Source organism: Pogona vitticeps, chromosome 3 (genome assembly GCF_051106095.1).
Source record: "Pogona vitticeps strain Pit_001003342236 chromosome 3, PviZW2.1, whole genome shotgun sequence".
Classification (NCBI taxonomy): domain Eukaryota; kingdom Metazoa; phylum Chordata; class Lepidosauria; order Squamata; family Agamidae; genus Pogona; species Pogona vitticeps.
Window position 1 is genome coordinate 29,254,912 of NC_135785.1, and position 23,191 is coordinate 29,278,102.

At 39.9% G+C, this 23,191-nt stretch overlaps 2 protein-coding genes across 11 annotated transcripts in view; one reads left to right on the top strand and one right to left on the bottom strand.

The window, feature by feature from the left end:
- LOC144587804 (uncharacterized) overlaps positions 1-23,191 on the top strand; it is an 85,546-nt gene that overhangs the window by 30,960 nt on the left and 31,395 nt on the right. The gene's annotated exons all lie outside the window — the stretch shown is intronic.
- On the bottom strand, positions 5,695-22,925 carry LOC110073052 (mast cell carboxypeptidase A). Of its 2 annotated transcripts, XM_078389125.1 has the most exons (11): positions 22,812-22,925; positions 22,645-22,720; positions 20,336-20,460; positions 19,325-19,424; positions 16,595-16,696; positions 15,988-16,089; positions 13,279-13,389; positions 11,471-11,561; positions 9,604-9,806; positions 7,713-7,797; positions 5,695-5,947 (listed from the first exon to the last, which is right to left on the bottom strand). In XM_078389125.1, the coding sequence occupies exons 1-11, from the start codon at positions 22,880-22,882 to the stop codon at positions 5,760-5,762; spliced, it is 1,254 nt and encodes a 417-aa protein (XP_078245251.1). In that variant the 5' UTR covers positions 22,883-22,925; the 3' UTR covers positions 5,695-5,759. The 2 variants fall into 2 exon arrangements, with proteins under 2 accessions (XP_078245251.1, XP_020637526.3); XM_020781867.3 differs by lacking the exons at positions 22,645-22,720; positions 22,812-22,925 and having other exon boundaries at positions 20,336-21,429.

Below are 23,191 nucleotides of genomic sequence, written 5' to 3' on the forward strand. Positions count from 1 at the left end.
TTGCAGGAGGATACTGTTCAGCCATTCTGGAGACAGACTATACTCTTTGGGGCTATATGCTAAATGGCATTCTTTCTCTTTACCCACTGCTGGCAATTGAACTCAGTCCAATTATTTATATGAGGATCCATCTAAATCCATTTTGGACAAATAGCCTTGTTGAAAGCTTGAAATAGGCAGCTTGGTATTATTAAGCTTTCTGAAGGAATGGGCATCCTCTCGCCATCCACTTCACCATCTCTGGACTAGGTACAGGAAATTTCTGAAGGATGAGTGTGTGTGTGGATTCTGAGGTGCCTAGAGTGCATTAGATTTAAATTGAATTGATTTAAACCATGACTTAAATTTAAATCATTTATTTAAACAATTTATTTAAATCAAGATTTACATTTAAAAATGTTGGGTTTTTTTTTTACAATTTAAGTTAAAACATTGTTTTTAAATCATCATTTAAATCCATTTGATTTTAAAATTCATTTATTTTTATCCACACTGGAGGTGCCCAAGGTACCCCTCACCTGCCTACAAATGCTGAGGTTGGATATTTTCTTGCAGTGCATTGCTCTATCAAGTTATCTATTACAGACATGCAATAAAACCATTCATTCCAAACCATGCTGATATCCAGAGGCTACATTGGTCTTCACTGAACCCATATAACCAACTCTGCCTAATGTTGGTGGTGCAGGGGGCAAGGGAAAAGCCACATTTTTGCTTTAAAATAAGGCACATGTGGAGCATACACTTTGTTTTAAAGCCTGCTCACGGATTCAAGAGTTCAACTTAACTCAAAAACAATGGCCAGGATCCCATCCCATTGAGCATCCAGTGAGTAGAAAGTCCTGTCAGTGCAGGAATGCTGATTTATGTACCTTAATTAAGCCAGTGCTGCACTTTTGCAAACACTAATCTTCATCTGGACTTTTCCTTGTCCATTGTCAGTTCTTCTGTGACTGTTGCAATTTTGCCTCACTCTGTTGATGGGAAGTACAGAGGGATACTGTCCAATCCTCATAAGCATTGTTTTATTGGAAGGAAACGTGTTCCTCTTGCTTCCGCACTGCCACAATTCAACAGCGGTGGCTTCAGGGGCATTTGATTCCCGACTGTGCCTCCTTGACAGGGGCTGAACTTGATCCATAGGGTCCCTTCCAGCTCTGCAGTTTTGAGATGATGATGATGTAGCTACAGATTAGCCAGTTTCTTGATAAAACTATCAGTTTGAGTTAATAATGCCCTCTTCTGGATAAATATCCAAAATACAAAAGAACCATGGAATTTTGACTATTTTAACCATACAAGGATACTGTATTCCTTAACATGATGTAAGCATCCTGGAGTCGTGGTATCATGAAAATGGAGCAAAGGACATATTGAGGTAAGGGAGTTCTAGCTGGAAAGGATTAAATTCATTGTAGGCTCAAGGTTTTTGTGTGCAAGTTCTATTATTTTACTGTTAAAAATTCAAAATAAAAATAACCCTCTCTAATAAAAAAACTAAATTAAAAAGTAAAATAGCTGCAATTGTACTTTAGTGTATTGTTTCATTGTTCTAAAATTGTACATCATTTGGAAGAGCTGATGCCAAAGAGTAACTCACATCAGCTCCTATTATGTGAGCTGCTGTCCAAAGATATATGGAGATTTGCCCCCTCCTGTCCTCAGTCGTCTGGAACCATGGCATCTGAAGGATTGTTTCCATAGAGATCTGATGACTATGTTTTTAATCCAAGGCCCAGGTCTGAGAGGCTCCTCTTTCTAAAGTGAAGTAAAGGCTTATTCAGGGATTGTTTAATCCAGCACTGTGAACACACTTTGTCTACACTGAGCATTTGTTCAAGTTTCCTTACACCCGTTATACTGAGTACTGCACTCCAGTGTTATTACTAAATAGGGGTTGAAACTAGCATCAACAGAGCCAAAAGGTTTGATCTTACTGACAATAAGAAACACTGCTGTGTCATGTTCTGCTTTTTTAAAAAAACAGTTTAAAACAGGTGTCCCCATGATGTAAACACAAGCACAGACTTTGAGAAGAAGGGGGAAATGTGGCCAGCCTAGTGCAAGGCTGGAGGAGAGAAGAGCTGTCTTTAGACAAAAAATGGATCAGAGGCTCAGATCCTCATGGATCCACATGATTTGTATGTAAGATCATCTCCTCAAACAATTTCAAACATAAGCACCATCTCTGCCCAAAGATTGGAAAGTGGCTTGGGGATGATCCCATGTTAGAATCATGTAGATCCTTGAGGATCCATGCTTGGATCAGTGTTTTTGCATCACTATAAAGCCAGGCACTCTTCATTTCTGTGTTGTGTTCTGTGGGTACAAATGGAAACAGTCAGTGCATTCTCAAAGGGGCAGAAACAGCCAAGCTTTCTAAAGGGACAAGCAGCTTTGCTAGCAGATCCTTCCTCTCTTCCTCACTCACTTTGCCACAGCAGCAGGGGTGAGTGGCCAGTGTGAGGGTAGGATAGGCAGGTGCAGGAGGAAGCCTCAAATACAATGGTTCTGAAAGCCAGTGTGGTCTCTTCAACTGAGATACAACCCAGCTTAAAAATGAATTAAACGTTTTCCAAAGACGACATACACACCAGTCCAAATAACATGTGACTATCACACGATTTCTAAACCAGTTCCATTTAGAACGGAGATTATTGCGAGGCAGATGTGAAGGTCATCTTCGTTTAGTTGTGTCCAGCTCTTCATGACCCCATGGACCAGAACATGCCAGGCCCTCCTATCTTCCACTGCCTCCCAGAGTTGGGTCAAATTCATTCTGGTTGCTTCGATGACACTGTCCAACCATCTCATCCTCTGTCATACCCTTTCTCCTCTGGCCCTCACACTTTCCCAACATCAGGGTCTTTTCCAGGGAGTCTTCTCTTCTGATGAGATGGCCAAAGTATTGGAGCCTCAGCTTCAGGATCTGTCCCTCCAGTGAGCACTCAGGGTTGATTTCCTTCAGAATTGATAAGTTTGTTCTCCTTGCAATCCAGGGGACTCTTAAGAGCCTCCTCCAGCACCACGATTCAAAAGCATCAATTATTCGGCGATCAGCCTTCTTTATGATCCAGATCTGACTTCCGTACATCACTACAGGGAAGGTAAAGGAGCCCAAAGTGTGAATGTAAAGGAGCCCAAAGTGTGACCATTCCCCCTCCCTTTCTGTTGTTGCTGTTGTTGTTTAAACACCACTGCTGGCTTGTGTTGTATTTTTCTTCTAGCTGTGCTCCACTCAGCTCTTGTGCACAATCTGCTTGTACGGACTCTAGTGCTATGCCATTGCTTGCTGATCTACAACACTTTGTGGGTGAGTGTGATTTGATGATTCTTTTTAGAGGCATATTTCTGCAGGTCAAGACTTTGGCAAACTTGTAGCAATTCTTCTTTGTACGTCTGCTGCATAGCAAAAGGAATTTTACCAGAAATTCAAAATTCTGCAACAAACTCTACATGTGAAATGGAACCCAGATTTTTCAGAGTTCTTGCTCATGTGTAGAATCTATATGTGGGTCGAAATCTCTTGTCTTCAGAGATGGCACAGAAGCCATGAAGAAAAGAACATGGAGAGTGGGGCTATGTGCGCAACTTTAAGGGTGTTCACAGTGTTGGATTCAGTAACGCCAGAACAGGGTTTCTAGGATGCAAGGATTAGGTCTTGCTGTGTTCCCTTCCCTGTGAAACTCCCCTGTAATCATTCATTCAGCACCTACAGTTTGGGGGCAATGTTCACTTCTAAGGTGTGCACACAGGCAGCTAACAGCTGGTCTGTTTATTTCTTGTTTTGGACAAAGCCCCACCCTTCCATGTGCACGTGGAGCAAGGCTCTCATGCAGAGGGAACAAAATTTAGAGGGACCGTTCTTTGGGGCCTTAAAGCTTCAAATAAAACCCTCAGATTTATTATGACTGACTGATCATGGTGTTATTTTAATCTGCTGATGGCTTTGACTTACATGTCATTACTGTTTTTCCCCCTTTTTATGCTATTTTGAGCAGCAGAGCAGCTTGGAGCATCATCACCATCTTATCAGTATTGCCCGCAAGCCAAAATAGATACAGGCAAAGGAAAATAGATTGAATAGATAAAGAAATAGGAATAACAATATACAGTACTTTAAAAAGCAGGTAATGCAAGAAGCAAAAAAGGTCTCCTCTGGGGTAGAAAATGCATAACTGAATGTGCCATTTAAGGCTCCCTGAGCTGAAATATCACCCTTGTTCTCATCTCACACTCTCATTGTGGAATATAAACATGGTGTTCTGTTTATTGACGTCATTTTAGTGACATATCACATTGTGTTACATTCTGTCCACGAGGTGTCACTGTTGATTTAGTTCTACGGTACAATGATTGTGAAGGAACCTTCATGTAGAAAAGCAAGGCCCTACCATAAAATTTAAGGCAGTCCCATAAAATTTTGCTTTCTGGTTGTGATTATCCTTGAGAGCCACATTATGTGTTTAATCAAACAGATAGTTTAAATCTATTGTACATTTACACTTGTAAGATTATATATATTTCTGGTCACTACACAAACAGATACCCAGTGTGGTGTAGTGGATAGAGTGATGGACTAGGACTCTGAAGATGAGAGCGTTCGAATCGCCGCTCAGCCACGGAAACTTGTCGAGGCAGTAGAATTGGTAAAATTGTTCCTTAAATTTCTCACTTACTTTGAAAGCCTTGTTAGGGACACTATATGCCAGTTTTGACTTGATGCCACAAAATAACAACAACAACAACAACAACAACAACAACAACAGCAGCAACAACAACAACACAAATAGACAAGCAAAATTGTGAGAGCTGAAATAACGTCTTATGGAGAAGGGTTGCTGTAGTCAAGGTGGTAGGGAAAATTGTCAAGGCTATAGTAGGACTCACTATCAGGGATGCTACCTTGACTCCACACTCTGTGTTGTGAGGGAGGAGGAGCTGGTCAGCGATGACCAGTCACTGAGGAAAGAACACCAGGAGTGGTTTGGGAAGTTACTTTTATGAATGAAAGACTCTCAAATCTAGCTTTAACAAAGAAATTAATGCAACAAATCTGAAATTTAATTAAGTCTGAGATAAAAGACTCATATTTTAGTCCACTGTGTTTTTAATTGTATCAATTAGAATTTGAGTACCACTGCTTTATTAATTGTGTCAATTAGAATTTATGTATTCCCCTCCTCAGCCTCTTGTCTTTTTATGAAACTGTGTCTATATTCTGATGCTATTTCCTATTTTAAAAAAAGCAAACCTCTGTTTTCCCTGTTCTGGAACGTAAGTTAAAATTATTATTTTTTAGCAAAGCTTGGAAGGAAAATCTTACATAAGTAATTATGTTGCCTGTAATAAATTAAATAGGGCAGTTAAAGTGGGCATAACATCATTTGTTATGAACAGCACTTACTCATTATTATTATTATGGAGGGAAGTTTAAGCGCTGTTGTTCACAAATCTGTTGAAAAAAACTATAAAAACAGGTTCCTTTTATATAATGACCCACTTGGTTCCGAGTAATTAGAAAAATATTAGGTGACTGGTAAGATCAAACAGTGGTTTTCTAAAAGGCTGCTATTCTACTGTAGCTGTGGTTGGAACTGGGAGAAGTAAAATACCTGGTAGTCTGCATATCTGAAATCATAGATTCCTAAGATTAATACGGACCCGTGAATATTTTATCCATAAACATGGCTATTTCTGTATGCACTTATTTATTTCATTTCAAATCTCCACAATCTGTTAGAAAGTATTATTTCATATTATGAGGTGTGGCTGAGTATATAACTAGCGATGAACTTGACTGCCAATGTAATCTCTTCGCAAGTTGGCTTGATCTGAGATTCGGGAAGGAGAAACCCGTATCTGCCCTTATCGCGAAGCTCAAAGGTGAAGGAGTATTTGATCCCTAGCTTGTAAGCCCAGTCATCAGAACAACCAGAGGAAGGATCTGCAAAACAGGGCAACAGAAGTAGGTGGTATTGTGAAGAATACAACATCTAGAGAGAGGGGTTGGGGAGGGAGAGAGGGAGAGGCTTTTAGAAATGAAGGAGGGAAAAATCTTTTTATATGTCACTGCGGTTAAGGAGGGGGACCATAGTAATACACTGTATGTAGAAGCACATGTTTAGTATGAAGATGCTCACAGAGCTATCTCCAGTTTTTAAACAGGGGGATCTGAAACCCTGGTCATCTGTAAGTGAAGCTATTTATCCATCTTTCTGGATATATTGCCCTAGATCAGTGGCAACAAACCTTTTTGGGCCCGAGTGCCCAAACTGGAAAAAAAAAAACCAAAAACCCAGCAGACAGTGGAACGCAGCAGAACCAGAAGTGGTGGCAGAAGGGGGAATCCCAGGTATGGAGGTGCCTTGAGACCCCACTCCAGATCCTGGCCCACTGTCTGTCGAAGTGCCAGCACTGTGGCTGCAGCTGCCTCCTGAGGTTTGGCTCTGGGGGGGAGGGAGTAGTAATCCAACAATGTTGACATATGATAGAAAAATATGGAATTGTCAGTCTGAATTATGGGAGAATGACTAAGCAGAGGAAGAGAGTCATTCTACAGTAGTTGGAATTTAGCCAGAACAGGTGCCTGCACAAGGCTCAATTTGCTGAGCAAGTGTTGCATCATACACAAGTACTATATATAGGTAGGCAGTTAACAAACCTATGTTGGGTTATTCATGGAGAAGCAGTGTGTCACTTTGTCATTTAGCATCTTGGACTATTGGACTGGACTGTGATTACTATTTTCTGCACTGCCGATTCTGAAGAGGTGTATATATGTATGTATATTTGGTAAATACTGTACAGTTCTGGTGGTGAGGGGAACACACCTGAGTCTTGTGTTTTCATTTTTGCCTCTGCACTGCTCTGTGTTTGGAGTTTGTAAACTCAAACAACACTATCAACAGCACTGCACACTTTGTCAGGTGACTTATGGCTTGCATGCCCATAGAAAGAGCTCTGTGTGCCAGCTGTGGCATGCATGCCATAGATTCACCATCGCTGCCCTAAATGGATGAATAGCTTGATCATGAATGAGGCAGTTTTCTCTGCTTAATTTTTAAGAACAGAAAGTAAGGAGCTCAGAAAGGAGGGACACAAATCCATTAAATACAGAAAGGCCGTTAATTAATTTAGTTCCTGAAACCCAGATGTGTGAAAATAACCTCCAGTCATCAATCACTTGATCAATCTCTCCTTTCTAACTATCATGCAATATTTTTACTTCTCTTTATGCACAGACTCCTGGGGAATCTTTCTTACTTCTGTTGCTTCAACTCTAATCCAGTTCTAGTTTTGACTCCCTTCTGTCTGATATTTGCCCCTTGCTCTGGGCAGAAACTGTTCTCATGATCATCACTGATGATCTCCTCATGGACTAACTGAAAATCTTCAATACAGTCCTCACCCTCCTTGACCTTTTTACCACCTTTGATACTATTGATCATGCTGTACTACTTGATTCCCACAATGACCAAGGCTGTTGTCCTCAGCTGTTTCTCTTCCTAGCTGTCTCTTTTTTTTCAGGGTCTCCATAGCTCCTGAAGACCACAAGACAACATACTTCTTGGGCTTTCCCTTTTAACTTTGGGGTTTTTGGACCTCTACTGTTCTCTCCATTCACTTTGTTCCAGGGGAGCTCTTTACTTCTTATAGCATTCTTGAACTGCAGTGCATGATATCTTTTTGACCATGTTTTAAATACTTACAGATTGTAGCTGCTGATGGCCCATAATTATAATGTTTCCCATATAGGCTGGCTATAGCTTGAGCAGCTCCTTTTGCAAGTTCATTCTGTTTTCATACACAAACAAAACAAAACAAAAAAGCTGATTAGATTTTTTTAAAAAAAGAGATCAGCATGTTGCTGTTGTTTAGTTGTTAAGTGGTGTCTTCATGACCCCATGGACCAGAGCACAACAGGCCCTCCTGTCTTCCATTGCCTCCTGGAGTTTGGTCAAATTCATGTTAAACTCAAACAACACTATCAACAGCACTGCACACTTTGACAAGTGAAAAACCATCACTATGGTTTTTCCTGTAGTGATGTATGGAAGCGAGAGCTGGAGTATAAAGAAAGCTGATCGCTGAAAAATGAATGCTTTTAAATTGTGGTGCTGGAGGAGATTCTTGAGAGTCCCCTGGACTGCAAGGAGAACAAACCTATCCATTTTAAAGGAAATCAACGAGTGCTCAGTGGAAGGACAGATCCTAAAGCTGAGGCTTCAATACTTTGGCCATCTCATAAGAGAAGACTCCTTGGAAAAGATCCTGATGTTGGGAAAGTGTGAGGGCAAGAGGAGGAGGGGACAACAGAGGACGAGATGGTTGGACAGTGTCATCGAAGCTACCAACATGTATCTGACCAAACTCTGGGAGGCAGTGGAAGACAGGAGGGCCTGGCGTTCTCTGGTCCATGGGGTCATGAAGAGTTGGACACGACTAAATGACTAAACAACAACAAGCTTCAGTGACACTGCCATCCCCTTCTCTTCTTGCCTTCATACTTTCCCAACATCATGGTCTTTTCCAGGGAGTCTTCTCTTCTCAATTTAAACCATAAAATATAAGCTTATACGTATTACTCTTTATTTTGTCAGAAGAATCCATCATAACTGGTGTTTGCTTGCCTCAAGCTTAGGACATTGATGCTTTCACAACTACCAGTTACAATGGATGTAAACTACCTTACGTGTCAGAGGTAATATGCTACTAATTGCTGGGAAACATAATTTATCATGTATCCCTGCTTGTGGTCTTCTCATGCAAACTTGATTGGTCATTGTAGCTGTAGGAACAGCATGCTGGACTAGATTTTCCTTAGGTATGATCAGGAAAGGTTTTATTGTTTTTGTTCTTTTTACGATTATGTGAATTCCTTTTAGCTAGCATAATCCTTCTTCAGTCTTGCTACTAATCCAAAACATATATATGCAAAGGAAATTGCACTGGGTTTAAAGACTACTTACTTTCAGTAGTAATATGCCTTGGTATAGCAGATTTTGGAGTTCATGAACCGGAGGGTACTCCTGTGGTCATCAGACACGGAGCTTTCATACATTTATTTGACTACAGGTCCCGGAATTCACCAGGCATTCCCCCAGCCAGAAATCTAGTACTTGTAGCCAAAAAATCCAAGTCCTCAGAGGAGATGTCTCTTAGCTCATTCGCCTCCATGAAGGATACATCTTGAAAAACTACAATTCTCATAATCTCTTGCAGCTCCCATGGAGCCACTGTCACTCACTTCTTTGGTTTTCAGAGGAAGACTTGTCAGTGCTGAAACTCCTCTCATAAAATTGATATTTTTGGGGGGGAGGGTTTATAGTTGCCAGAATTTTGGCCAGGGGAAATCCTGTTTAGTTCTGCGACCTTTAGTTAAAAAATGTTTAAAAATTCCGGTGACATCCTGTCCGTGGGTCTTCCATAGGTATATAGTTAGCCACACTGAAAATAGAATGCTGGACCAGGCAGGTCTGGGATCTGATCCAGCATGTTTTTTTTTCCTTATAGTCTTGTAGGACCTTGTATATGGCTTAAAACTGAGAACTGTTACTACAGATACTGGAAACAGGGTCTACAGATTCAGTTTCACAATACCAGTTCATCATGGTTAGGTGTCTTCTCATAGGTATAGCCATAAGGGAACAACAGCATCTGAGAGTAGGAATGAATGGTCAGATAGGCCTTGATTGAAGAGAGGTGGTTCCTGATGAATGTTGTGACAGCTTTTGTTTCTGGTTCAGACTCTGGTGAAGTTCCACAGTAGATTTCTTGACACGGATTTTTGGAGGCATCGACAGCTTTTAATAAAAAGAATTCTTCTCTTCTGTTAACTGCATATTTAATTTGAATTGCACTAGCAAAGTGAAGACTAATGCTAATTTACAGAAAATTTTCCAGTCCCCTAAATTAATAAAGACCTAGTTCAGTATGTTTATATGATTCATATTTATAGAATTAACAACAGAAAACAAAAACTAAAAGCTAGAAAACACTGGCTTTTTAACTACAATTTCTAACTTCAGTGTTTCTAACACTGTTTCTAACTGCAGAGTTCTGTTTCTGCTTCTAACTGGAGTGTTGGCAGAGATCTGCCACTGCTTTTGGAGAGCAGAAGGGTCCTGGAGAAGCCCATAGCCATGCTTCCCTTCTTCCCTTTATGTTCTTGGGATGGTGGTTTTTGGGTGAGCTCTTCCTTCCAAGTGTGGGCCTCTCTCCTTGCCTTAGAAGGGGAGATCCAATATATTCTTGCAATGACGCCCAAAGGATTATTGAATCCTTACCTAGTTTAGAGTTTAAAAATATATAGGGGCACTGTGCACATACATCTTTCTCTCTCTCTTTTTTACTTCCAAGGAATAGTCATCTGAAAAGGTTTACTGTATTATCACTTTCAGATTTGTCTAATACTTGTATCCATTACAGTTACTCTGCTTGATTTGTATTGACCCTGTTCATTGTTAGGAATTTATCAGTGAAAGAATGTGGAATATTTGCTGAAGAAAAATATAGCAATGGCAATTTCCCATCTCACTCAATCTTTCAGAAAATGCAAAAGCTGCATCTAAGGGAACAGCCACTGTGATGTGAAAGCAAGACACTAGCTCCACTAGGAAATAAATATCTCATATTTACAACTGGGGATAAAGGTCTGAGTGTCAAATTAGATGCTGAAGCGAATGATTTTCCTGACTACAGGAATTGTCCAAAAAATCTTTGATCACAGGTATTTTCCTCAGAGATCAATGTGTCAGCAATCAGGCTTGCAAAATGAGTTCACCTTTACCTTCCAATGACCAATAAATCTCTCCCCACCCCCTCAGCAAGATATAGAGATGAGGAAAAGTACTTGCTGTGACAAAAGTCATTCACTGCTTGAGGGAACCCCACGTCTAAACATGTGCCTAACAAAATTGGCCTCACCCATTAGGGCTATCAACTTCCCTGACACATAAGTGACTATGCTGCAGCCTAGGCTTGCCTTTAAAGTCGGTTGATACTTCAGCATAACCATTGTTACACATAATGAATTCTGAAATCTGCTGGCTTTCTCCTTAAAACAAATCCAAAGTGCCTAAGATTGTTGCATTCAGCATGTGACTGGGATTCTCTATGATATGTAGATATTGAGGAGGAACCATAAAAGCAGATATATCTTCTGCAATCATAGTGCTATAGTAGTAGTAGGTATACAACAAAATTACTTGCTCCCCAATCTTATGTGTGTGTGTGTGTGTGTGTGTCTGTGTGTGTGTGTCTGTGTGTGAAGTTTTGCCTACAGGTTTATTGGTATGCACACATTAATGCACACACATGGGTGCACCTACACTCCTGTCCTAATGGCTCTTTTTAAATACAGAAATGGTAATGACAGCTACAGAGCCAGTCTGTGCTTACTGATTGTTCCATGGAAACTAAAGGACTTCTTTCAGTAAAGGCCCATGGCTTTAGATAGCTTACTTACTTCCCCATGCAACATCAAAGTTCCTGTTGAGATCAACACCCGCACAGGCACTATCCGATGTATTGGAACGACTCTTTCTCCAAAAGCGATCCTGCTTGACAAAATAAAGGAATAAGTTTCAAAGTGACATATGAACACAAAACCCATATGGTTAAAAACAACTATTATCTTGTCAGGCAAAAACAAAATAAAAATGACAAAAATTGAGGTGACACCTTAAAGACCAACTGCTGTATTTTTCGTGGGCCAGTCCACTTCCTCAGACATAAGAGTGGGACTATATGGCAAATATTTATACATTTATACCTTGTATAAATATTTATTCATTTATTTCTTTCATCTTGGAAAATGGTCAGATAATGGTGACAAAAAAGAAGCTATGAGGGAACTTGTATTGGACAGGTGGATTCCTGAACACCTGATTACGCAGTGTAAATACAGACAATAAATAACAAAGTGTTATTTTGTGCCCATTTTTGGATTTCAGGATACAGCTGGTTACATGAATGGGATGGAATTGCATATATCTATACTGTATCTATATCATCTATATCTATATCTATCTTTGAAAAAGAGGTAAACCAATTATCCTACTGAACTAAACAAAAGACCTTAACTTGAGTTAGATTGTGACCTATTTTTGCAATCAAATTATTATATTGCATTTTTTTAAAAAATGCACAGTTTTAATAGATGTGCACATATTGGTTTGGATGTAAACTATAGCTGTGCAGTAATGGGCTTTAAAAATTCTTCACTTTATTTGTGGACAGAGGAATGTGGGGAAGGATGATGTACTGAATTTCTCCATGGGAAGAGAAATTGTTCAACAATTACTGGGACTCACCCTTGTTGATGGTTGCGGCAAAGCTTTCTCCTCCACTCCCAATCCAAATAATGTTCCTTTTTTCCATTGGTTTTTCCATCACCATTTTGGCATCTGTGCCACCATTTTACTTCCTCCCCATTCCCCTCTATCTAGGGCAGTGTTTCCCAACTTTTTTTTTTTGAGTCGTGACCTCCTTTTATAATAGTCAAGTCATCTGTGACCCCCACCACATTTGCATAAAAAGGCATTTTTAATTTGCTAAATAAAACACATGAAAAATCAAGTTTTCAGAACATAATTCTAACCTAATACTTAATTTGATGGCTGTACTTGTATCTGGGCAATAAATAAATATTGAAAACTTTCATGGTGAAGTTTCCTAAAAAAATACTTGCAACAAAAGAGAACCATGTTCACCTCAGGAAAACACTCTGTGTCCCTCTTTGCGAGTCACGACCCACAGAATGGGAAACCAGGATCTTGGATAATTTCTAGGGCCATGTGGTACTAGGGGCAGGAAAGTAGGTGCCTCCTATATGGTGGATAAATATTAGAAATAAGTATTCAGAGTTGATCCCTCCTTTTTTCAGGGAAATATGAAAAAGAAAAATGGCACACATTTATCTCAGACTCATAAAATTTATTTATTTATTTATTTATTTTATTTATTTATGCATGCCCTGACCATCTAGACCACTGGTTCTTAACCTTGGGTTACTCAGGAGTTTTGGACTGCAACTCCCAGAATCCTTCACCACCAACTGTGCTGGCTGGGGTTTCTGGGAGTTGCAGTTCAAAAAACATCCGAGTAACAAAGGTTAAGAACCACTGATCTAGACCAAAGTCTACTCTGGGTGGCCAACAATAAAAAATGGAATAAAAACAGTAAAATAAAAGGATATGTTTGAATAATGAGGAGCCCTTTCAAAGCCTTAACTTTCTAAATGCCAATTTTGCTACAGAAAACTGTGCACAGTACCTGAGTCCAGCTCCAAATATAGCCATCAATATTGACCAGAGGGAGGATATAAAAATTCATATTGTCCAGTATATATGTCATATTTGTGTCCTTTCCGTAGGTCCTGGTGGCCTGAAGATACAGTAGTGGACCTAGAGGTTAGTTCATCTTAAGAATGAAAGATACAATGTGGCCCTCAATGGTTTTACTCAGAAGTAAGTCCTACCATGTTTAATGGAGCTTATTCCCTTTTAAAGTAAGCAGAGCTGCTTCTCCACCTCTGTATTATATGATAATAGATGTTGAATAAAATCTAATTCACACCCTAATAATTATGAATCAGTTTTCTAGAACAGTCCTATAAACAATTTATCAACTTCTGCCTATTTATTTATTTTATTTGTTTACAATATTTTACCCCGCCTTTCTTCTTAAAAAAGGATCAAGGACAGCTTATATCATAAAAATCACAATATTAAAAGCTAAAAACCATAAATTATTCAAATAGTAAATGATTGATAACACAATATTTAAAATGTTTGGCAAAAGCTTTACAAAAAAACACAAAAAACAAAAACAGATTTAAAAGCAAGAAAAAGCCCAAACCATCCCATGTTAAAGCTTCTCTTAAACAGCCAGTCACTAAGGAAAAACCAGCCTGAGGAGAAAGATCAACTGCTTGCTGAAGGACAGCAAAGATAGGGCCCGTCTGGCCTCCAGTGAGAGGGAGTTCCAGAGTTTGGGAGCAATGACAAGAGAAGGCCCTCTCCTGTGTCCCCACCAAACATACCTGTGAGGGTCATGGGGATGAGAGAAAGGCTTCCCTTGATGATCAACACTTGGGCAGGCTCATAAAGGGAGATAAGGTTTTTGAGATAGCTTGGACCCAAGCCATCTAGGGCTTTATAGCACTTTGAATTGTGCCGGGACATGGATTGACAGCTGGTGGAGCTACTGCAACTGGGGGCTTAGTTGATCCTAAATGGGTCAGAGCTAGATCACAGGGTTTTTAAAAGGGTCTTTATTAGAGATGGGGATGACTCACCATTTTGGCGAGTTGTCACACTTCGTGAGTTTTAAAGCACGAAGTTGCCCCCATGAAGCGACGAATAACAAATATATTTGTAGATTTGTGGTGGGGTTATTTAAAAACACCACCCCTGCTGCCACCCCTCCACCCCCCAGACCCGCCAACACCCTCTTCCTATTAAAAACCCCCAACAAAACACTATTCTGCCTACCAACTGCCAATTAACTGATTGGTGGCAGAAAGGCAGCCACTTCTCCACAGCCACCCAAACCACAGCCAAACCCACCACCCCTTCGTTTCACTCCCTTAGCCCTCCCCCAGCCCCACCGACACCCCATTCCTATTTCTTAAAAAAAACCCAAAACACAATTTTGCCCACTGGCTCCTGATCAGCTGATTGATAGCCACCCAAACCCACAGCCTGCCTTAAGGGAATCCAGGCTGCCCCTTTGCAAAGATGGCAGTTGCAGCTTCCCTACCCTAAGTGAAGCCACAGTTGCCATCTTTGTAAAGGGCAGCCAGTCTCCCTTTTTACATGCCATGGCTGGGAGGCCAGAAGGAGACCTCAGCAGCGGCAATTAAGGTAAGGGGTGTCAGTGGGGGAGGGCTAAGGTAGGGAAAGGAAGGGGATGGGGGTAGGCTGGGGGTTTGGGTGGCTGTGGGGTGGGGGTGGGGTGGCAGCGGCTACCTTTCTGCCACTGATCAGCTGATCGGCAGCTGGTAGGCAGAATGATGGTTTTTGTTTTTTTAAAATAGAAAGGGGTTGATGGTGGGGGTGAGGAGGGCTAAGTTAGGGAAAGGAAGGGGATGTTGGGGTACACTGGATTTGTGTGGCTGTGGGTGGTGGCGGCTGCCTTTCTGCCATGGATCAGTTGATCGGCAGCTGGTAGGCAGAATGGTTGTTGTTGTTGTTTAAAATGCAAAGGACGAATAAAAACGGGTAAGTATTCGTGCCTTCATATCTGGGAGGGTTGTCCCTGGAACCCATGAATATAAAGGGATGAATATTTAACGAATCAGCTATTTTCGTCAAAAAAGTCGATCCATTTTTACATTCGTCCCCATCTCTAGTCTTTATTTTTCTGGAAACAGCAGGCTGCCACCTGCCATTAGGCAGAGTGAGATGGTTGCTCCAGGTGGCAGATACTGGTTAGTGGGGAAAGGCAACAACTGCCTGACTGTGTTGCTCTGTTGGAGAGCACAGCTGTGTATATAGGCAATCATGTGGAATGCATTCAAGATAGTCTGTTACCATCAGGGGAGCTTAAATGTGTTGTTCCACCATTCAGCTATTGGGCCAGTTAGCTACTGAAGATGGGAATGGTTGATTTGGGTGGTGTCCTTTCCTCCAAGCAGCAAACTGTTTTGCAGCAGCCCTGTCATGTGTGTCCCTCACAACAACTTTAGGAGCAAATCGAGAATTCATCCCTGATGTTACTGGGTATCATGCAGTAAAGAGAACTTTATACAGTTCTGTAATAAAGAATTCCCAGTTTGGTGTAGTGGATAAAGAGAGGGACTAGGAATCTGGAGAACATGATTAGAAACCCCACTTGGCCATGGAAACTCACTGGGGAAATGGAACTGGTAAAAGCACTCCTTAAATATCTCACTTATCTTGAAAGCCCAACTGTGATCACTATAAGTTGGTTCCAACTTGATGGCACAGAATACACAATAAAGAATACTTATTGACTAACCTTTTTCAGAAACCACTGGCAAAAAGCAGGTGATATCCATTCTCGTGCATGAATTCCACAATCAATGAAGATGGCTTTTTTGGCATCACTTTGTTTCCCAACCTACTTTAGAAACATTTTGCAAGGTGAGGAACACAGGAGGTATACAGTGATGTGTACATTTACACGTATATGCTACTGTATATATATCTCTCAGTAGAGCTGAGAGATTGCTGCTTGCAACTATCTCAGCTCTACTCCTAGATATTCACAAAAACACATTTTGCATTTAAATAGCACTTTCCATTGCAGCCAAGGCAAATGTTTATACTGTTTCTAGGTCTACTATTGTATCAACCCTTAATTGACCTAGATGGTCCTAAAGCATAAATCCTGTTGCTAATTTCAACTAGAGTAGCTATGCTGAACGAAATCTTGATTAGCCAGTCAACACACATGTAAATCCCAGTGATTCAACAGAACGACTCTGTCTGGGATTGCCAATAGGATGCTGGCCTACCAAACTGCTTTATGAGTAAACTCACATAATTGGGTTGCAAGTCTGTATTTAGTTTAAGTAAGACATCCTCTTTATCCTTCGACTATTATCCTGAAAAGAACTTTGTACCTTAAGGAGGTACATGGGACGATTTTCAAAGGTATTTCCAATATGAATGCGGGAAACCAGCGCTGGGTTCCTTTTCTCAATTCTGGCAGTCCATGCAGAAATCTGTGATATAGGACAGAGCACAATGATTGTTTCTGTAGGGGAGAATTAAATACTAGTTACTTGAAGGAAGTTTTTTGATATCAAAGGAAGTTCATGATACTGGGCTGATAAAATACATGCTGAAACTAGTAAGTGGTCTCATGCCTTACTGGAAATATTGAAGGGCTGCAGTTTCCATAGTTTCCAATCATCTGCTTAGGATGGCTAAATGACCAGAAAAATTGCCGGGCCAGCTTTTTTTTTTTTCTTTAACAGTGAAGTGGTTGCTTAGAAATCAGATGATAATCTACTACAGTGGTGCCTCGCTTAACGGCGATAATCTGTTCCAGGAAAATTGCTGTTAAGCGAAAAAATCATAAAGCGAAAATAAAAACCCCATTGAAACGCATTGAAACCCTTTCAATGAATTCTGATGGGGTAAAAACTCACAGTCCAGCGAAGATCCTCCATACAGCGGCCATTTTCGCTGCCTGTATAGCGAGGAATCCATCCCTAAACACAGCGGGGAGCCATTTTAATCACCCAGTGGCCATTTTGAAACCACCAGCTGATCAGCTGTTCAAAATACATCGTTTTGCGAAGAATCGGTTCCCGAAGCAGGGAACCGATCATCGCAAAGCGAAATTTCCCCATTCAGACCATCGTTTTGCGATTGCAATTGCAAAAAGATCATCATTAAGCGGTTTCATTGTAATGCGGGGCAATCGTAAAGCGAGGCACCACTATAATGTGCATAGGTTGAGCTGCTTTTAAAGGCAGAGGTGCTAGTGGCCACACTTCCTTTTGAAGAACAATGGATAATGGAATAGCCTTATTGTTTTAATTCCTCTCTTCTCCTCTAGACCAGTGGTTCTCAAACTGGGATCCGTAGATGTTCTTGGACTGCAATTCCCAGAAGCCATCACCACTAGCTATGCTGGCCAGGATTTCTGGGAGCTGCTGTCCAAGAACATTTGGAGACCATTGCTCTTGACAACCACATAACAGAAAAATCATGGTATTTTGCAGGCATATTACTATGTTCTCAAGCTGTGAACAAGACAGCTAAAGGTCTGTAACCCTTCTTTATAACTGCTAAAGAATGTTTGTGTCAAAATTGGTGGATTTATTTTCTTGTACTGTATTTTTCTGTGTACAAAAGACAATACTTTTGTCTAAAATCTTTAGATAAAAAATTGAGGGTTGTCTTATACACAGAACTAAGGAGGGGGGAGGGATCAAAGTGCTTTGATTCCTGCTTTCCCCCTCCACTTTTTGCAAAGAAAGTGGATGGGGAAAGCACTTATCTCGCAACAAACTGGAGGGGTTAGGGTTAGAAAAGTGTGAGTGTGTCTTATACATGGGGGCATTTTATACACGAAAAAATACGGTATATTTGTAGTAGTTGATGTTATAGGTGCTTAGCCAAAACCTACTATGTAGTGATTGACTGGAGAAGAAAGTATTATTTTATTCTTACTCAGTTAAATTATATTGACTTTCTCCTCAAGTATAATCACACATACTCAAGTACAAATCAGAGTCCTCTTGCAAATTAAATATATATCAAAAATATAACTCAATATATTTATGGAATTGATACGCAAACATGACAAATTGGACTTAGAGAGTAAAGCTTCGTAGTGGCTAGCTTAGCACAGAAAACAAGTGTCCCTTATTATATATTCACATGTATTTACTGAGACATTTCTGGTTGGGCACGGATTATATCGTTTTTATATACTTTCACTGGACTTTGTCTGCCGTCAACTCCATGCTCATATTGCTTAGTTTGTTGGGCCTTCTGGCCCAGTTATGCCCTTTTCTCCAGTCCTTGTCTTCTTTCTGTACTTAAGGATAACACTTTAGTAATGTACTCATTTCACATGATGCACACAGAAAAGGAAAGTGGAATCATACCTGCCAGCTATTTCCTTTCTGTGATATGAATTTATCATGACTTCTGAACAAGCCTGTGTGTAGGAAATAAAGCCTATTCTTTTGATAGGCTCCCCAGTCATGTGGACACACATGGACTTGGTATGCACACAGGTTCTTGTATACAAGTATGTTTAACACACTTGGAGTGTAGGAGAGGGACACATAATGAAGTGGGGATCTGGCACATTAAAACTATGTACAGTATTGTAGAACTGTGGTGAAAAAAACATGACAATTGCTCTTGTACCCTATGTACAAAATACATACATGCATCCAATATGAACGATATTTGTCCGTGTGTGTGTGTGTGTGTGTGTGTGTGTGTACTCCCTGTGCATGAGTGATGATCTGATTCAGCTGGCTATAGCCAGCACATAACTGTTCTCATACTTTGCAGGGTTGATATGCACATTTTAATTAGGTACCCTTCCCCCAGGTTCTATGCAGAACAATCAATAGTTGGGCCATTGTCTTCTCTAAGTACAACCAGTGGGATTTCCAAGCAATAGATGGTACACAGACAAAATTGTACAATTCCACATGATTTTTATTTCTAAAACTTGCTTTTAGAATTGCTTTGAATCTGTTTCGAAATAATGTTTGCTATCTGCTTTGTTGACCATTGCATAGGATGTCCTATGGCCAGAAAACTGGTTAATGCATATGTACACATATAATGTATTTTTGGGTCATAAAATTTATCTGTACCTTTCTCCAGTCATTGTATTTTGTATAACTGTGTTTTCCAGTAGAACTCTTGTCAACCAGCTGATTTTCAATGTCTTCTTGCAGGTTTTGAAATAAAATTCTGCATAGTACAGAACAACATTGTGATTTAATATATAAAGTCTGCAGCTCTTCTTTATCTTTTGGTATTAAAACCATTGAGATAATAGAATGACTAGTAAACCATGTGTGCTATGTGGACATGCCAATACACATTTGGAGCCAGTGAGTGCATTTGGAAAGATGAGAGATTATTGTGGGCACTCACACTAAATAGCTTTAATGGGAGGAGGAGGATACCATTCATTGTGAGGGTGGCCCAATTAGCTCCGGAGACATCTCAATTGGCTTAAAAACAAACAAACAAAAACCCCATAAAAAAGAGAAATAAACTCTGAGCTTGAGTTGAGTTTGAGGCTCAACTCTGGGGTTGAGCCTCAAACACAAAATGAGATGTCTGCCCTTAGAAAACACAAGAAAATACCCATCAACCTTGCTGGCTTCCCATTGGCCAACAGGAGAAAATCTCGCTTTGCACTGGTTGGGAGAAAAATTTCAAATAGGCAGACTGGAGAAGGGCGGGTTTCACTCTGCCGAACATATAACTGGAGAGGAAGAAGCTGCTCCAGTCAGCTGCTCACTGTTTTTTTTTTTGTTTTGTTTTGTTTTATGTAGCCTTGCAACAGCTCAACACTAGGCCAAAAATATGTGTTTATTTTTTGATATAGACCAGTTCAGATGCCTGCAGTTTTGGACTCTTCTTATGGGGCCAGGGTCTGACTGTGGAGGTAGCCATAAGCACACCCACTTCCCTTACCAATAATAATACAATACAACCAGTATTGTACTTAGCTACCACCATCTACAGACTGGCTGGAGTGATGGGTGCTGTAGTTCAATATATCTGGAGGATGCCAGGCTTGAGGAGTGCTGGAGCTACAGTTTGCAGAATTATAGCAACAGGCTAGAGAAATATAGTTAAATATAACCTACTCATAATGCATGCCATTCTGCTCCATGAGACTTTCCACATTTTTGGTCTGGTCACCACTGACATGAAAGTCAACTTCCATTTGGTTGACAATATGTAATGCTGAGTCTGGATACCAAAAGTCAATCTGCACAGGATGAAACACAAACAACTGGTTACTACACATGGATATGAATGTTGTGTCAAAAAGAGGCACTGCTGTTGGGCACCTTATTTTTAATACATTATCTTTCTTCTGATCGGTTCGTGGTTTGCAAATATATCCTTGGCTCTGAATATACATTAAGCAATGTCTGCATATACACAGATATAGTGTAGTATCTTTTGTTAACTTTCTGATGGAGGTTCTGTGAATTGGTTAATACAAGCATAATGCTGATGCCTGATATTGCTAATTAACTATAAGTTAACCTATTGATATATGATATTTTTATTTAAATTGTTGAAAAGTTAAGTGAATTATATTTGAATTCATGTCATGATGTAGTATGATCATAATTATGCTTGTTGCGTTTATTTGCTTTTGTGAATCACTTTGAGGGAAGCAAATTGACTATGACTCTAATATTGTGACTGTTTGACTTGCACAATGTTTTTGAATCAGGATTCCTTTCAGTGTGGACCTTCCTCATAGAGCAAACCTGAATACACTTATCTCACAGTTTGTCTCATTGAACTCAGTGGGTTACCTGTGTAGGCAGGTAGTTGTCAATTTAAGGTTTGATTTTGTGAACAACTTTTGAACAGCTAAGACTAATTAGTATCCAGACCTGGTCTTTAAATATATAGTCTTTTGCACATTAAAGATAATATATAAGTCACTTCTTGGTTATTAAACACAGAGAGAATAATAATAATACTTCTATCACATAGGAGGATTCTTTTTCTTTCATGGAAAAAAGAACATAGGATGAAGCATGCTGATAAATTCTTTAAAACAATTGAATGAATTAGAAAGAAAACAAAATTAGATTGTGATTGTTTTGTTGTGTAAAGGTAAAGGTCCCCCTTGACATTTAGTCCAGTCGTGTCCGACTCTAGGGGGCGGTGCTCATCACCGTTTCCAAGCCGTAGAGCCAGCGTTTGTCCAAAGACAGTTTCCATAGTCACGTGGCCAGCGTGACTAGACACGGAACACCGTTACCTTCCCACCATGGTGGTACCTATTTATCTAGTTGCATTTGCATGCTTTCAAACCGCTAGGTTGGCGGGAGCTGGGACAAGTGACGGGAGCTGTAGTAAAATTCTAATTTTATCAAGGCTTATGGCTTTCTCTCATAACTCAGTAACACCAGATAAAGATCCCTAAATTAGATCTATGGTATGAAAAACTGAGTTTTGTAAACATACTCATTTGAGAAAATAAGAATTCTGGACTTATATGAAAGCTTTACCTCACTGTTAATAATATAGCTTTCTTGGAATGCTTTGGAATGGGATTTTTTTCTGGTTTCTAACTTGATGGAGATCTCATTTAGTATTCATGATCAATTTGCATTTAGTTAAACAAAACTAACAATGATGACATGATGTTGATGTTACATGCTATGCAAACACCGAGACCTTTTTCCCAGTAGCACGAAAGACAGGACTTGAGGATCATGTTGAACTTCAGCTGAAATACTTGGTTGGAGAGGTGCCTCTGTACACATCAATCCTAGGAATGTCTCCCGAGGAGTAAGTTCCAATGCATTTAGCGGGGCTCACTCCAGGTCAATGCACACAGAGTTGCAGTCTCAGTGTGATTTAAATATTTAAGTAAGTTCAAAGAGTTATCTGGATACTAGTCATGTTGAAATACCTTAAAATATTCTGTGATAAGGAGCTCATGAGCACACATTGCCCTTGAGATTTTGAGAGGAAGACAATGAAGGAATGGCAAAGTTTTAAGATGTTAATAGAAGCATGCCTGAAGAGCTGTGTGCCTAAATATTTGTGCTTCAGGGGTCATATCTATACATGTATTTTATTCCTTCCTGAATTTGCAGTCAATCTTGTGCTTAGATTTAGCCAACATCTTGGATGTGGATTCATTATGCTACTATTTTTTCTTTTAAATCGTGCATTTGTAGACAAGGGAAAATTTCATCCTAACCTAAATTTATATACAGGACTGGAGGCTGTTTCCAAGCAGGCTATTGTAGTTATATTTGCTGCTGAATACCTTGGCAAATTTGCATCACATCATTTTTAAAAATCTTAAGTCATTATTGAATAAAATAGCCTTACTGATCCATACAATTTGCTCAGCAATCAGAGCCTAAATACAAAGGACAGGGGGAAAAATATCCACATGATAGAAATGTCTTACCTGTGCAATGTTTGCTAAGTTCTTCAAGAAGCTCACTTGGTTTTCATTCTGAAGCTTCACACGAAATACTTTGGCACTTGGAACATAAAATGAGGGAATTAGTAGCATATATGGCCAGGACAGCTATTTTCCCAAAACTGCTTTATTTTTAAAGGAAAATTCTTTACCTGTCAAAACGTCGAGCAGAAATGAGAACAAAACTGGTGGCAACCAAGCCCAAAGTCAACAAAGAATTCATGTTTCTTTTCCTCTGCAGTGACTGGATGCTGTCATCTTTATTCTTCTGCTTGCTGATCAGGTGATATCCAAAAGGGCATTAACTGGATTATAAGAAAATGTTCTTGTTATGCCTATGTACATGCTTAATGCAGTTACACCTTAGTGTCTTCATGCACGTTGCGAAAAGACCCTTACTACAATTTAGTGATCAACAGCAGATGATACATAAAAGCAGACTGTGATGTTTCTGTGCATGATATGAAATGTAGTGTGAAATTCATGGCATAGATTCCAATTTCATTATACAATATTGGTGGTATTAATTCAT